The sequence below is a fragment of the Balaenoptera ricei genome, chromosome 7 (assembly GCF_028023285.1).
Source record: "Balaenoptera ricei isolate mBalRic1 chromosome 7, mBalRic1.hap2, whole genome shotgun sequence".
In the NCBI taxonomy this organism is placed as follows: domain Eukaryota; kingdom Metazoa; phylum Chordata; class Mammalia; order Artiodactyla; family Balaenopteridae; genus Balaenoptera; species Balaenoptera ricei.
In genome coordinates, this window is record NC_082645.1 from 119,452,359 (window position 1) to 119,467,720 (window position 15,362).

The window sequence follows — 15,362 nt, forward strand, 5'->3', positions numbered from 1 at the left end:
TCCCACTCTTTCCTGGCCTGTAAGGTTTCTGCTGACAGATCTGCAGATTGCTTTATGGGGATAGCTGGAAGTTACAAGCTGCTTTTCTCTTGCTGCTTTAAGAGTCTCTTCTTGTCTTTGATTTTTGACAGTTTTATTATTGTGTGTCTTGGAGAAGATCTCCTTAGGTGAAGTTTGTTCGATGAACTGTGAGCTTTGTGAACTTGGATGTCCAAATCTTCTTCCAGATTTGGAAGTCCTCAGCCATTATTCCTTTAAATAAGCTTTCTGCCCCTTTCTCCCTCTTTTCTTCTGGGACTCCAGTAATTTGTAGATTGCTTCTCTTGATGGTGCCCATTGATCACGTAGGCTTTCTTCACTCTTTTTCATTCATTCTTTTCCCCCCAGACAGGATAATTTTGAAGGTCTTGTCTTCTACTTCACAGATTCTTCTTCTGCTTGAACCATTCTGGTGTTGATGCTCTCGTCACATTTTTCATTTCACTGGTTGTGTTATTCAGCTCCAGAATTTCTGTTTCTATCTCTTTGTTAAACTTCTCATTTTTTTTTCTATATTATTTTCCTGATTTGTTGAACTGTCTGTGTTTCCTTGCAGCTTATCGAACTTCTTTAAAATAGCTATTTTGGGTTCTTTATCAGGCAAATTGGAGCTCTCCATGTCTTTGGTATTGGTTACTGGAAGAGTATTGGTGGTGTCATGTTTTCTTGATTTTTCATGTTCCTTGAGTCTTTTTTTTTAAATTTATTTATCTTATTTATTTATTTTTGGCTGTGTTGGGTCTTTGTTGCTGCACGCAGGCTTTCTCTAGTTGCGGTGCGTGGGCTTCTCATTGCGGTGGCTTCTCTTGTTGCGGAGCACGGGCTCTAGGCATGTGGGCTTCAGTAGTTGTGGCTCGCAGGCTCTAGAGCGCAGGCTCGGTAGTTGTGGTGCACGGGCTTAGTTGCTCTGCAGCATGTGGGATGTTCCCAGACCAGGGCTCGAACCCACGTCCCCTGCATTGGCAGGCGGATTCTCAACCACTGCGCCACCAGGGAAGCCCCTTGTTCCTTGAGTCTTATGTTGCTGTCTTCAGGTCTGAAGTAGCAGCCATCTCCTCCAATCTTTACTAACTGACTTTGGGTGATAAATATTTCCACCAGCCCTGCTAGGGATTCTGAGGCCTTCTCATCTCCTATGCGTACGCTCGCTCCATGTTTCTTGCTTCCTCCTTCAGCAGAATTCCTCAGCTTCTATGCTGTCTCTCCTCCCTGCAGCTCCCGGCTGGGTGATGACAGCCTCCCTCTCTTTTCCCAGGAGTGGAGCTCAAGCTGAAGGTTGTGGGCTCTCCCTCCACAGACTCAGGCTGGCTCTCTGCACGTGCTCAGTAGCCGTCCATCAGAGCTTGCTCTCACCATGTGGGGGTCACACACAGGAGTGGCCACAGGGTGGGAGTGCGTGTGGGTGAGGCACGCTGAGCGCTGGGGGGGGCACCCATGGGCCAGCTGGGGGTCCGTAGGTGAGGCGTCCCCAGCGGCTCGTAGGCGGACTTGTTGGTGGAGTCTGCAGTGGGGGTAGTAGGATCTGCATCAGTTTAGCTACCTGCCACTCTCCCAGCCACTCCGAGCCCCCCCAGGCGTGCAGCTCACGACTCTGGCTGGGGCGAGAGAGAAAGGAGCCTCTTCGGCAGCTTCCCGCACAGCTGGGGAAGCGGAGTGCCCACTGCGGCGCTCTCACTGTCCCCCTCGGGAGAAATCACAGGCCGTGGTGGTCTCTCTTGTCCCTAAGCTGTTCCGCCTCGGGGAGGAGTGACACCACGGGTGAAGTCAGGCTGTTTCTCTTTCTGTCTCCAGTGCATCCACACTTGGATTGTTTTGCTCTGGTGGTGTGCCAGACCTCTCCGCGGAAACCTGGGTTTCCACAGAGGCTCCCATCGTGAGTGATCGCCTAAGACGGCCTTCTCCAAGGGCTCGCTGCCTGCAGAGTCAGCACATCCGCTGCCCTGTGGTGGAGTCCCCAAAGCTTGGTGGCCCCTACTCTGTGCCGCAGTCGGGAGATGGTCCCCACGTGGAGAGCGGAGCGAGAGCGGGGCGAGAGCGGGCTGGCGGCCCGAGTGTCCCCCTGTCCGGCTCTGAGCCGTCCACTGCCTTCGTCCGTCTCCTGAGCATGGGTGCCCCTGACATTGTGTTCTGTTTTATAGTTGTTCCCTAGTTCGGTTTCAGTTTTGTTATTTGGGCAGAATCTACTTGGTGTAGCTTAAAAGAATTGCAGAATCCTAAAAATCTCCAGCTAGAATGAATTTTAGAGATTTAAACAAAGATAAAGAAATACAAAAATAAAGGTTCATGGTTACGAATTCCTAATCTTATTTTTTTCTAAAGCATATGTTTTATTATATGATTAATAGTGAAATAGAATACACTCTAGGAATGGAAACTCTATTCCCTAGTGGATAAATATATTTTTGTCCATTTTCTTTAATAGTCAGTGTTTCTTCTTCTTTCGGGCTGCCACATCCAGGAAAGAGTCAGTTGTTTCAGTTAAAAAAAAAATGCAAGTCAGCGGTTGTAGCATCCTTTAAACTTAGCTTACTTACCTTACATTTAACCAAGAAATTATTCTTGAACCAAATAAAATCACTAGTGAGTGTGTTGTGTCTCAGGTAAAATCACTAGTGAGTGGGTTGTCTCTCAAGAATAAATGGCACATATAAAATTCAACGTCCATTATTGCTACAAGCTTGCAGTGAACGAGGGGCAGGAAGGTACCTCTGGCCACAGGAGGAGGAGTACCTGCATCGAGCAGTCTGCATCCTACACAACAGGGAGGGGCTGCAGGTGTTTCCATGGAATTCAGGAACAAGGATGGCTGAGATATTCTGGAGGGTCTAACTGGTGCAAAAAGAAATGAGGTTGAATTCTGGAAAGGAGACAGGGTCACCATCATCTGAAGATGACAACAGTCTACCAAGTCAATCAACCCCCTAAAAGTTAAAACTATTTAAAAAATTTATAAGGTGGCCAGTGACAAAATAAATACACAGAAGTCAGTATTTTTCCTATATGTCAGCAATAACCAGTTGGAAACAATGTATATCAAGTCCCCCATCCAGAACTGGAAACAAAAATGTGAGTTTCCAAGGCATGTGTGCATTTAATAAGAATTTATAGTAACTGTATTGAGAAGCCACAGAATTTTACCAAGAAATATAAAAGGTCTGGAAAAAGTCGAGAGAGACGTTGTGGTTCTGGATGGGAACTCAGTAGTATAGAGATGTCACTTCTCTCAAGTTAACTTGTAAGTTTAATGCAATTCCAGTAAATATTCAATGGATGTTTTGGAATTTGGCAGGGAATATTCTAAAGTTTTTCTGAAAGCATAAATATATGAGAATAGTCTTTCATAAATATGTTTGAAAGGACCAGGTTTAGGCCAGTAATGTCATATTCTTAACTTACTTTCATTACTTTAAGTAGAGAAGGGATCATTTTAGCTGGGGATCTGAGTTCTACATTTCCCTGTTGCCTGCTTTGTTAGTGTCAGTATGGTCAGTCCTCCACGTGACAAGATGATTTTTAAATTCTTTCCATTTTCAGGTCAGTCCGAAAGGCCAGGCTGAAGGTACATCTTCTCTGTTCTGTGCGCTAACCTTTGGCTTCAGCCGCAGTGACCCCACGCCAAGCCTCCGTACTCTTATCTCACACACCAGCCTTCCGAGAGGGTTCCTCATTCCTTTCCAAGGACATTAATGTTTGTAGAAGTAGCTAACATTTAATGATCTTTTGATTTTTCTCTGCACCAGGTCCTAGGTGGTTCCTTATATGCATTTCTTCTCCTGTAGAAGCTTACCCATCGGATATTCTCAGTCGTAGACAATATAATAATTATAACGACAGCTGACATTGATAGAGCACTTACTATCCCTAAGGAATTGCATACATCACTTCATTTAATCCTCACAGTAATTTATGAGATAGGTGTCATCCCCATTTTCTAGGTTAGGAAACTGAGGCACAAGAGTTATCTTGCCCAAGACTATGTAGACAGTCGCACAGGTAGGACATCAGTGAACCTCACACTGTGTAGCTTCTCATACATACGTTCTAAAAGCTTCCTGCTCGTGTTTATTTCTTATCCGTAGTGGCTGCAGTGAGCAGATTTTACCAGCTGGGAGGTTGTTTTGAGCAGCATGTCCCTGACTTGGACCGGTGGTTTTCCCTCTGCTGCCAGTGTTCAGTAGTTATACCCGCAGCTGTCAGATTGTGGAAATGCCATCGGAGTCGATGTTCTTGTATATGCACAGAAGTAAAATACTGGCTTGTGAAAAATATTTGATGTAAATTGGTACAACCACTTTGGAAAACTGTGTGACATACGTACCCGTTGACCCAGCAATGCCACTTCTTGTTGCATGCCGTGGAGAATCCTGTGCCTTTGTGTGTTAGGACAAATGTAATAAGATTGTTCCGAGTTGCCTTGTTTGTCATGGCCCCAGACCAAGAATCACCCAAGTGTCCACCAGCAGTGGAGTGGTTGGATAAATCATGGTGTATTCATATGATGACATAGCCATTCAGCAATGCAGATGAACAGAACGCATGTGCTCGTAATTACGTGGTTGATTCTCAAGTACAGCTTTGAGCAACAGAGGCCAACGCATGCAGATACATGTGTGATTCCATTTGTCCCGTGCACATAGGACAGGCACACGGGTCAGCAAACAGCAGAGCCCGTCATGCAGACCCGGGACTCGAACACCAGGGACGGCAGACTGACAGTGACTTTGGGCTTTGGGGACCCTGGCAGGGTTTGCTTTCCTCACCCAGATGATGGCTGCAGGTGTCACTTTATCATTTTGTTAAACCGTTCATTTATGTCTTAGGTGCTTTTCTGTGTGTGTGTAAAGGTTAAAGTGTTTGATTCCAGACTGTTTTACTGTGCGTTCAAGATACCAGTTTGACCCACACTAGAAATGAATGTGTGGTTTACAGAGAAGTTTGGTGATGGAGTATTTCTGGATGAACAGGACGCTTGGAATCATTATTCTGTGGGTCTCTGCTTTTCTCATGTAACTTGGATGCAGGCATTCCTCGGTTTATGAAGAAAATGAACTTTTGACAGGTTGTGTATAAATTGCTTCCTGAAGTCATGGGAGAGTATGTTATTTAAAGCAAATACTCACACTCTTTGATTTTTTTTACCCCCCTCCGCAATTAATCAGGCCTTTGTTTATCGGGTTGGCTTCACGTAGGGTAGAGCTCTGCTCAGGAGTGTCCGTGACCCCTCAGATCAGCGGCGGAGTGGAGGGCAGTGTCGTACCCCAGATCCCGCTTCTGAGAGACTTCTAGCAGAATCTAAGGGTCAGGCTTTCAAGCATTATTTTAACAATAGTACTTTTTTGCCCTGAAGCATTGCAGTTGAAATTTAAAGAAACAAATCTCGGAGGTCAGCAGTTTTTATGTGTATGACTTATAATAATAAATCATTATAAATTTAAAAATCACTGTAAACACAAATGCCCACAGTTCTGGGGACAAGTATGTGTGTGGTAAATGCAAATAATGTTAAGTCCCAGGAGTAACTGTTCACCTGAAAACTCTTGGAAAGTCGCTGTCTCTGAAGCGCGCGTGCGAAGTGGCCGGCCAGACGCTGCCAGCTGAGCAGATAGTCTGCAGCCTGCATCAGGAGGAGGGCCAGCCAGGCGGGAGGGCGGGTATGCGTGCCCGTGACACACAGCTGCCGCCCCTCTGTGTCACCTGTAGCAGCTGATCCCGGGGCAAGCCACACGCAGGAGCTGCAGGCTGTGCCGCGTCGCTCAGAGCGGATCTCCGAGCTCAGCACTGCAGTCTTTCGGTAAAGATTTTTAAGGGCTAATTTCATGGTTTGGGTTATTTATAAAGTGGCGATGGGGAAGGGGATGTGTCAGGAAGGAAGGCAAATGATTTTTCGGTGAAAGAACTTGTCTGCCTGAAGCTGGACGTACAGCTTGTTGGTTGGTGCTGACAGTATGCCAGCATATTTGTCGGCCTTCCGCCGTGCCTCGAGCTGTGGCGCCTGCACTGAAGCGGGACCTCGCCAGCTGCGCCTGCAGGCCTCGCAGTTTCGTCCTTCATGGTGGAGAAATTTATGAGAATGGTTACCGTTCATCGAGGGCTCACTCTGTGCGAGGCACTGAGCTGCTTATTTTATGTTATCCCATTTAATCCGACCTGCAGGGTAAATATTATTACTTCCATTTTATGGTGAGGAAACCGAGGTACAGAGAGGTCACGGCAAGCTCCCGAGGCCGTAAAGTTGGGAGGCGGTGAGGCGGGCTGGGACGGGCTCGGGCCCCGCAGAGCACACGCTCCCGACCGCTCGCGCCTCGCCCACGGGCCCTCCGGTGTTCTAGGCGGTTTTAGGTACTATTTTGGGTCATGATACAGTTTTGTTATTTTTTGCTCTTCCATTTTCAAAAATTAAGCATAGTTCATGTGACTAATTCCTGTGTGGTGAGTATGGTGGTGGATTCTCAAATTCTACTGTTGTACATATTAAAAGTCTGTAAAACAAGGGTTTGTAATGGTTGTGTTTGTCTGGAAAGTTGCTGATACAGCAGTAGAAGCTATGTGTAAATCAGAGGCTGTCGTCGGTGGAGGGTGCTTGTACAGCACATGATCAGTGCTTGACTTATCCACCCCACCTGCCACTTTAATTAAGTGAAAGTTAGAAAAATGCCAGAATTTTGATATTTTGCAGCAATAATAAAAGCCTCTCCCGACTATCATAAACCAAGCCCAAATGTATCTTGTTTAAAATTCTTAGGCTCTTAAAAGTAAAATTATGACTTTTAAGATTAGTGCTCCAAATCCTGCTTGGTTCTGTGCCACAGAAACATGAAGGACTTTGACAGATGACCCCTTACTGTCTTCATCCACGTTGGGACTTTTGCCGATTTTGCAAGACGTCGTGCCTGTTAGTCTCCATCCTAAGTTCTGTGCCCTCAACGGTTTTGTGTTAGAGACAACGTGATGCCAGATACATAGGAATTACTTAATAATCATTATGAGTGGGTTTAAATAGAATTTTAAATGTCTCAACTAAGTCAGTAAGTAGTCAATATAATAAAGACAACACAGTTTTTCCTGGGAAGTCGTTTGTCATTGTACTGATTCATTTTAGTCATTTAGCATTTTAATTTAAAAGCATTTTTATAGCTACTACCTTTTTTCTTTAATTAAACTTATTTTGAGATAACTGTAGATTCAGATGCAGTTGTTAGAAATAATAGAGAGATCCCAGGGATGCCTTACTCAGTTTTTCCCACTGATAACATCTTACAAAACCGAGTGCAGTATGACACCCAGGATGCTGACCTTGATACAGTCAAGATACAACATCTCCATCATCACAAGGATCCCTCTTGTTGCCCTTGTATAACCACAGTCCACCCTCTACCTTCCACCCCACCCCGTCCTGAACCCCTGGCAACCACTAATCTGTTCTCCATTTTTATAGTTTTATCATTTTAAGGATGTTATATAAATGGAATCATGCAGCATGTAAGTTTTTTTCTTTTTTAATTTTTAAATTTTCATTTATTTATTTTTGGCTGTGTTGGGTCTTCATTGCTGCGCGCAGGCTTTCTCTAGTTGTGGCGAGTGGGGGCTACTCTTCGTTGTGGTGCGCGGGCTTCTCATTGCAGTGGCTTCTCTTGTTGCGGAGCATGGTCTCTAGGCGCGCGGGCTTCAGTAGTTGCGGCACACGGGCTCAGTAATTGTGGCTCACGGGCTCTAGAGCACAGGCTCAGTAGTTATGACGCATGGGCTTAGTTGCTCCGCGGCATGTGGGATCTTCCCGGACCAGGGCTCGAACCCGTGTCCCCTGCATTGGCAGGCGGATTCTTAACCACTGCGCCACCAGGGAAGCCCGCAGCATGTAAGTTTTGAGACTGGCTTTTTTCACTCAGCATAACTCACTCAAGGTCCGTCCACGTTGTTGTGTGAATCAACAGTTCATTCCTTTTTATTGCCAAGTAGTATTCCATGATACAGATGTAGCATAGTTTATTTAACTACTCACTCCTTGAAGGGCATCTGGGTTGTGTCCAATTTTTGGCTCCTTTGAATACAGCTTCTGTAAACCTACCTGTACAGGTTTTTGTGTGAACATGTCTTCTCTTCTCTGGGATCAGTGCCCAGGAGTACAATTGCTGGGTTGTATGGCAGTTGCATGTTTAGCTTTTAAAGAAACTGCCAAACGGTTTTCCAGAGCAGCTGTACCATTTTACATTCCCACCAGCCGTGAATGAGGGATCCAGTTTCTCTGCACCCTTCCCAGCATTTGGTGTGGTCGCTGTTTTTTGTTTTAAACATTCTGATGGGTGTGGAGTGTTATCTCATTGTGGTTCTGATTTCCATTTCCTTAATCGGTAATGATTTTGAACATCTTTTCACGTGCTCGGTGGCCTTCTGTATATCATCTTTGGTGAAATGTCTGTTCTTTTGTCCATTTTCTAATTTGATTGCTTTTTTTGCTGTTGACTTTTGAGAGTTTTTACATTCTAGGCACTAGTCCTTCACCAGGTCTGTGGTTTGAACATATGTCTTCTCACTCTCTAGGCTGTCTTGCATGCTCTCAACAGGGTCTCTTGCCCAGCGACAGTTTTTAATTCTGATGAAGTCCAGTTTATCAGTTTTTCCTTTAATTGATCATGCTTTCGGTGTCAGGTCAGAACTCTTTGCCTGGCCCTAAATCCCAAGGATTTTCTTCTAGCTTTTTTTCTAGAAGTTTTATAGTTTTCTGTTTTATATTTAAGTCTGTGATCCATTTTGAGTTAATTTTTGTACAAGATGTGAGACTTAGATCAAGGTTCATTTTTCCCTGTGGATGTCCAGTTGCTCCAGTGCCTTATGTTGACAGGCTATGTTTCCTCCACTGGATTGCTTTTGCACCTTCGTCAAAAAATCAGTTGGGCATATTTGTGAGGATCTGTTTCTGGATTCTCTGTTCTGTTCCATTGATCTGTGTGTCCATCCTGCCAGTACCACCCTGTCTTGATTACTGTAGCTATCTGGGAAGTCCTGAAATTGGGTAGCCTGATTCTTCCCTCTTATTTCTTCTTTTTCAAAATGTTTTAGCTATGCTAGTTCCTTTGCCTTTCTGTATAAGTTTTAGGATAATCCTGTCCATGTCTACAGAGAATTTGGGACTTTGGTAGGAATTGTATTAAACCTATATATCAATTTGGGGAGAATTGACATCTTTACTATGTTGAATCTAGCAATTGATGAACAGGGTATGGCTCTCTCTTTTTAGATCTCCTTTGATTTATTTCATCCACATTGTGTAGTTTTCAGTATACAAGTTCTATACATATTTGGTGAGATTTACACCTAGTATTTCTTTTTTTTTGAGCAATTATAAATGGCATTGTATTTTTAATTTTGGTATCCGTGTGTTCATTGCCAGTAAATAGAAACACAGTTGATTTTTGTATGTTTATCTTGTATCCCGCAACCTTGCAGAACTCACTTATTAGTTCTATGAGCTTGGCCTTTTATTTGTAGTCCTGCGTACTTAACACTTTCTATGTGCCAGGCATTATGTTAAGGCTTTCCATGTGTTTGCCAAAGGCCAGGACGTGGTGGGGCTAGGATCTTGACTCATAAATTACTTGTTCACTTCATCTGTTCATTTGGCAAATATTTAAGGAGCACTTATATGGGCCAGACGCAGGGTTCCTGCCCTCCTGGGGCCTACGGTCTGAAACCGGAATTAGAAGTGACACAAGCGGTTATCTAACTTAATAAAAGAAGTTTAAAAATAAAACAAGACGTTGATTAATTATAACTTAATGCCTCTGACTCATAGTGTCAGTGGGTAAAGCAGGGACATTTAGTCAGCCTGTGTGGAGTGGGAGCACCAGGGGGGACTTGCTAAACAGTGTTCATTTCCCCAGGAAAGGTTTCCCGAGCCAAACTGCTTGTTAATTCTTTTTTTTTTTTTTTTAATCAGTCATCAATTTTATACACATCACTGTATACCTGTCAATCCCAATCAGTTTTTGAAATTCAGAGATGTCTGTGGTAAAACCTCATATGAAGGGAATTAAACATTGCTTGTCAAAGAGCCCAAGAACTCCTGGCCAAAACTGAATGAAGCTCCCTGCTCACCTCCATCGTCACCTCCTTCGCCTGCTGCTGCACGAGCCCCTCCCCCGCCCATCCTGCACCCTCGATGCCCACCGGGGCCCCAGGCCCCATAACCTCCGCACCAGCCAGCGCAGGCCAGCCCTCCTCGACCTCACCTGCTGCCCCCGCGCTGCCGTTGGCCGCGCCCTCCGTCCGCACACCGTACCTCCCTCTCTCCACCAAGCGGTCCTGCTCTCCTCGGCTGGTGGCTGCCCTCCTCTGGCCTGGCAGGCTGGGTTGCAGAGTCGTTTGAGCTGGGAAGGTGGTGCATCGAGGAGTGAGATGCAGGGCCAGGTCCCCTTCCCGCCAGACGGTTTGGGAAGATCATCAGTGGCCCTGCCTGAGCTTTTGTAACAATAACGGCAGTAAGTTTCTGGTCAGTTGGGAAATGAAAATCGTACCCTACAGAAATGTGCCCCTCGGACAGCCTTCCAGGGACAGGCCCTTACGGGGCGCTGCTGACGTGCTCACACAGGGCTTGGCACCCCGGGGCCACTGCTGGCCTAGCCTCACGGTCACAGGCGTGAAGCAGTGCCCCACAGCCCGGTGGGTCCCGAACCGGCGCTGTCCCCACGCCCATGCCCCTTCCGCCCTTAGCAGGCCCTGTCCTGCCTTAGGAGTAAGGATGTTGCTCTCTCTTCACTCTCCTCCCACTGACCGTAGGAGAAGCTGCTCGTCTTTGAGTCGGCGTGGAAGAAGGAGAAGGACATAGTCTCCAAGGAGATAGAGAAGCTCCGTGGGTCCATCCAGAGCCTGTGCAGGAGCGCGCTGCCCCTGGGCAAGATCATGGACTACCTCCAGGAGGACGTGGACGCCATGCAGCAGGAGCTGCAGCTGTGGCGCAGCGAGAGCCGCCAGCACGCCGAGGCCCTGCAGGCGGAGCGGAGGTGGGGGCCGGGGAGGGGCGGGCCGGCGAGCGGGCCGGGGCGCACGTGTGCCCGCAGCCCAGGGGGAGCGCTCCGAGAGCCCACGGCCTCTCGACCCTCGCTTTCTTACCTCCTCCCCCGAAGGAAACACGTTGCTTTTTCTTTTTCGTTCATAGCCTAACGTGCATTTCTTTGTAGCAGTTAGAAAAGATCTGCAGTCAGTGTTCAAAAACGAGATTTAGACATTAAAACAGACAGCAAACTTTGCAGTTTGGGTACCATATTTTTCATGTATCTTATCGAAATCCCCAAAGCCTTGTGACTGTAATTTGAAACTATTAATTTTTCACTCTAAAAGAGTACGTTTATATTTTTACCCTTTTTCTTTGGATGCAATGACTAATTCACTTTTGTTGTCGTCCATTGTTTTAATTAAGAAGCAAATGTAAAATGAGAAAGATATTTATGAGCCACTGGCTTTGTTTTCCGTCAGCATCACAGACTGTGCCGTGGAGCCCTTGAAGGCGGAGCTGGCGGAGCTGGAGCAGCTGGTCAGAGACCAGCAGGACAAGATCTGTGCTGTGAAGGCCAGTATTCTAAAGAATGAAGAGAAAATTCAGAAAATGGTACATAGTATCAATTTGAGTTCCAGAAGGTGAAAGCTCAAACGTTTCAGAGACTAAAGGTGGTCCTCAGTTTGCACGTAAAAAGGAGGCTAGAACATCCTTACTCCTTACGTTTCAGTTTGAAGACAATGAACAGTTTACAAGGTTATCCAACTAATTTTCAGAGCTTTACAGCTTAAGGCATATTCAGTGTATGAAAGACCATGTTTTCCTACCTTCCTCTGGCTAGAATACTTGCTAGTTATAAATAGCTCTTGCAAATGCCTGCGTGAAAAGTTTCTTTACAAGCCTGTTCTTTGTATTTCCGCCGTAGGCTGTTCAGTTCTGTGCCAGATTCTCCAGCAGGTAAGTGGTGCTGGCACAGCCAGGGATGCAGGAGTCCGTGATTTCAGACTCTTGAGTCTAGTGACAGGACTTCTGTGAGTCAAGCACTGAGTGAAGGATGGCTGTAGTTTTTGATAGGAGCTTCATAAATCCAATGAAGCCTGAAAATGAATGAATTATATTTTTAGCTCATTTCCACTTGAAAAGGGTTAATTTCGGCCCATATCTTTATAAGGTACGCACGAACTTTAATTTTTAACCTCTTTGTAATTGCATACACTTTATGTAATTTTCTTACTGGTCCCTTTTATCTTTTGCTTATATTTCCAGCCCTTAAAGTTCATACATTTAAAAAGATTTGAGTATGGCCTTCATGGACATCGTCTGGACATGAGATTGTCACAGGCTGTATCCTCACTTTCTTCAACATTTTGCCCCTGGGTTTTTGCCACGTGCACAGTTGTGTCACTTGCCTCATTCTCTCCAGAAGAGGGGCTTGCTCTCCGAGGCTTCGGCATCATGCCTTTTCCTTCGCACAGGTGTAAGCACCTGTGCACCTGAGAGACAGGTAGCTTAGGGAAAACTGCAAAAGGAAGACTTAAAAGGATACGTGGATTTGCAAAATTTTTTAATGTTAGCATTTTTTTGGAAATTGTTTTTTTAAAGCAAAAGTTTTTTTTTTTTAAAACATGGTTTATATTTTGTTTTTCACTACATATAATATTGTAAATACTAAAGTCTTCAATTTGTGTATAAAGGATTTCACTGTTTGGAGACATACTTACGGGTCTTAAGGTCTGGATCCTGATACTTTTATTTCTAGACACTGTATTTATTATGTAACCCAAGGAGGGCCATTTTAAGTGTTAGAATTTGCCTGAGAAAGTTTTGTTTCTTTAAAAGACTAGCACAAATGGCACAGTTAAGTTTTTCCTAGTGTAATTTCCAAAATAAATCTGTTGCAAAGGTAGTTCTATGATTTTCGAAGCTGAGTAAGTTCAAGGTCAGATTATTAAGATCTGCCGTCGTGAAACATTGGTCTTCTTCTCCTTTCTGTAGTTTACCGTAAAATTCTGTTTGGCGAGGTCCCACTAAACGCAGCATTGGCGGAGGGGAAGCGTGTCAGTCCCCAGTCCTCCACACGCTCCTAGGCTCTTTTCCACTGACTTGAATGGCAGCCACCATCCTAAAGGGACCCTGTTTTGCTTCAGGTTAAGGTGTCCACCTTTAATGCATTTGTACATAAGACTAGAGATTTTGTGTTGCAAAAAATTGCATACATTGTATTTGAGTAAAATTTTGTATGAAGTAGTCTCTCAAATTGTATCATAAAATTTACTTTTCTTTTATACATAAATCATTAAAAATAATCAGATATTTTTTCTATCAGTGTATGGGTTGTGCAGTTCAGTTCACACCTGGAAGAAAGCATGTATAAGCATTTGGATTTTTTTAGTTTTCAAATGTGTGCAGTTTGTTTTTCTTTGAAGAAATTTCAGGGAAATTTATATTTTCACTCATTGTGCCACCCCTTTTCTGTATAAATTGAAGTCTTATAAGGCAGGTAAGCATTTATCAGAAATTTTAAGACCATTCAGGAAGTTTTAGAAAGTCTCTGTATGTAGTTATTACTGTATCTTATCACAAACGAATTAAATCCTGTTATTTATTATTTTGATAGAATACACAAATGGGATTATTAAATGTTTTTCTCTGCTTTGGCTTGTAAGTTTTCAAGAAGTACTGGAGTCATACTTCAGAAATTTTAATTTAAGGGACTTCCCTGGCGGTCCAGTGGTTAGGACTCCGCACTTCCACCTCAGGGGGCACGGGTTCAATCCCTGGTGGGGGGAACTAAGCTCCCAATGCCGCGTGGTACGGCCACAAAAAAAAAAAAAAAAGAAATTTTAATTTAAAAGTTGAGCTGACATATTTATATTTAAAGGAAATGCATAAACCTTTGAAAAAAATAAGACTAAAATTCGAGCTTTCTACTTTGATATTCATGCTTATTTTTCTTCTCAATAAGCAACTTAAAAAATGATAACTGGGGGCTTCCCTGGTGGCGCAGTGGTTGAGAGTCTGCCTGCCAATGCAGGGGACACGGGTTCGAGCCCTGGTCTGGGAAGATCCCACATGCCGCGGAGCAGCTAGGCCCGTGAGCCATAATTACTGAGCCTGTGCGTCTGGAGCCCGTGCTCCGCAACAAGAGAGGCCGCGATAGTGAGAGGCCCGCGCACCACGATGAAGAGTGGCCCCCGCTTGCCACAACTAGAGCGAGCCCTCACACAGAAACGAAGACCCAACACATCCATAAATAAATTAAAAAAAAAAAAAAAACTGGAATCTGTGAAGAGAGATGATGTTATTTAGTGACAATATAAGTGCAGTTTAGGATTGGGGGGTGTCTGGAATTCTCAGTCTGTGACAAGTGCCCCTGAAATATTCCCAGACTTCTTTTCCAAGCTGCCCTGAACTGACCGGGGTGTGTCTTCTGCTGACGTGCGCAGCCCTGGGGCACACGAGCAAGAGGAGAGGTGGCTGGACCTTTACGGCTTGGTGTCACCAGTCACAGGCTTAGGACGACCAGTCTGCTTGAGTTCCCACAAGAATCGGGTTCAGGGTGAGGCTGCACGCAGGACCCTGTGCTCAGGCGACCGCCCTGAAGGACGGGTTTCTGCACAGACCTAGACCCCCTCCCAGCTCCGGGGTCTTCTGCCCGCTCCCAGGGGGGCAGAGGCAGAGCGCCTCGCTCCTCATGCCCTCCCCGCCCCCAGGAGCCCACCGCCCGAGCTGGGAGGAAGCCCCAGGCCTGTCCACTCCCGGGATGAGCCCTTGCGGTGGCGGGGCTGTGTTCACCTCTATCCTGGGATGCCCTTCACTAATCACAAGGCCTCATGTTTTCCTAAGAAGTGTTTGGGTGAGTACGGTTCACACAAGCTCTGCAAGAGGGCAGAAGGGGGTCCCTGGAAGAGTCCCCTTCTGCCGCTCATGTGTGTTTTCATAAAGGGAGTTTGGGAAGGACTTTTTTTTTTTAATTCAGCGAGAGAAATGACATTTAAATGGCTTTTTAAGCTATAAAACTAGTGTTTAAGTCTATATTTAGAGCCGAGTTCCAGATTGATTATCAGCTTCTTAAATCAAGCAAGTTGGTCTTTCTGGTGAGAAAATGGGGTTCAGGGACTTCCCTGGCCGTCCGGTGGTTAGGGCCCCGCGCTTGCACTGCCGAGGGCGCGGGTTCAGTCCCCGGTCGGGGAACTAAGATCCCACAAGCTTCGTGGTGCAGACCCCCCGCCCCCCCACCAAAAAAGAAAACGGGGTTCAGAAGGAAGTCAAGGCCGTAAGTCAGGGAGGCTGTGCCGGCCAGCCGAGGCGGAACCAGGGCTTGGTAAGCGAG

At 45.5% G+C, this 15,362-nt stretch overlaps 1 protein-coding gene across 7 annotated transcripts in view; it reads left to right on the forward strand.

Annotated features, from left to right (window-relative positions):
• TRAF3IP1 (TRAF3 interacting protein 1) overlaps positions 1 to 12,647 on the forward strand; it is a 64,834-nt gene extending 52,187 nt beyond the window's left edge. For 6 of the 7 annotated variants that reach the window (XM_059929078.1, XM_059929079.1, XM_059929080.1 and 3 more), the window contains 2 exons: positions 10,813 to 11,036; positions 11,509 to 12,647. In XM_059929078.1, coding sequence (XP_059785061.1) covers positions 10,813 to 11,036; positions 11,509 to 11,674 — 390 coding nt within the window. In that variant the 3' untranslated portion in view covers positions 11,675 to 12,647. Of the gene's footprint in view, positions 1 to 1,830; positions 2,225 to 10,812; positions 11,037 to 11,508 lie in introns of those variants that run through there. The other variant, XM_059929085.1, reaches the window with a different exon arrangement.
• The last annotated feature ends 2,715 nt before the right edge of the window (positions 12,648 to 15,362 follow it).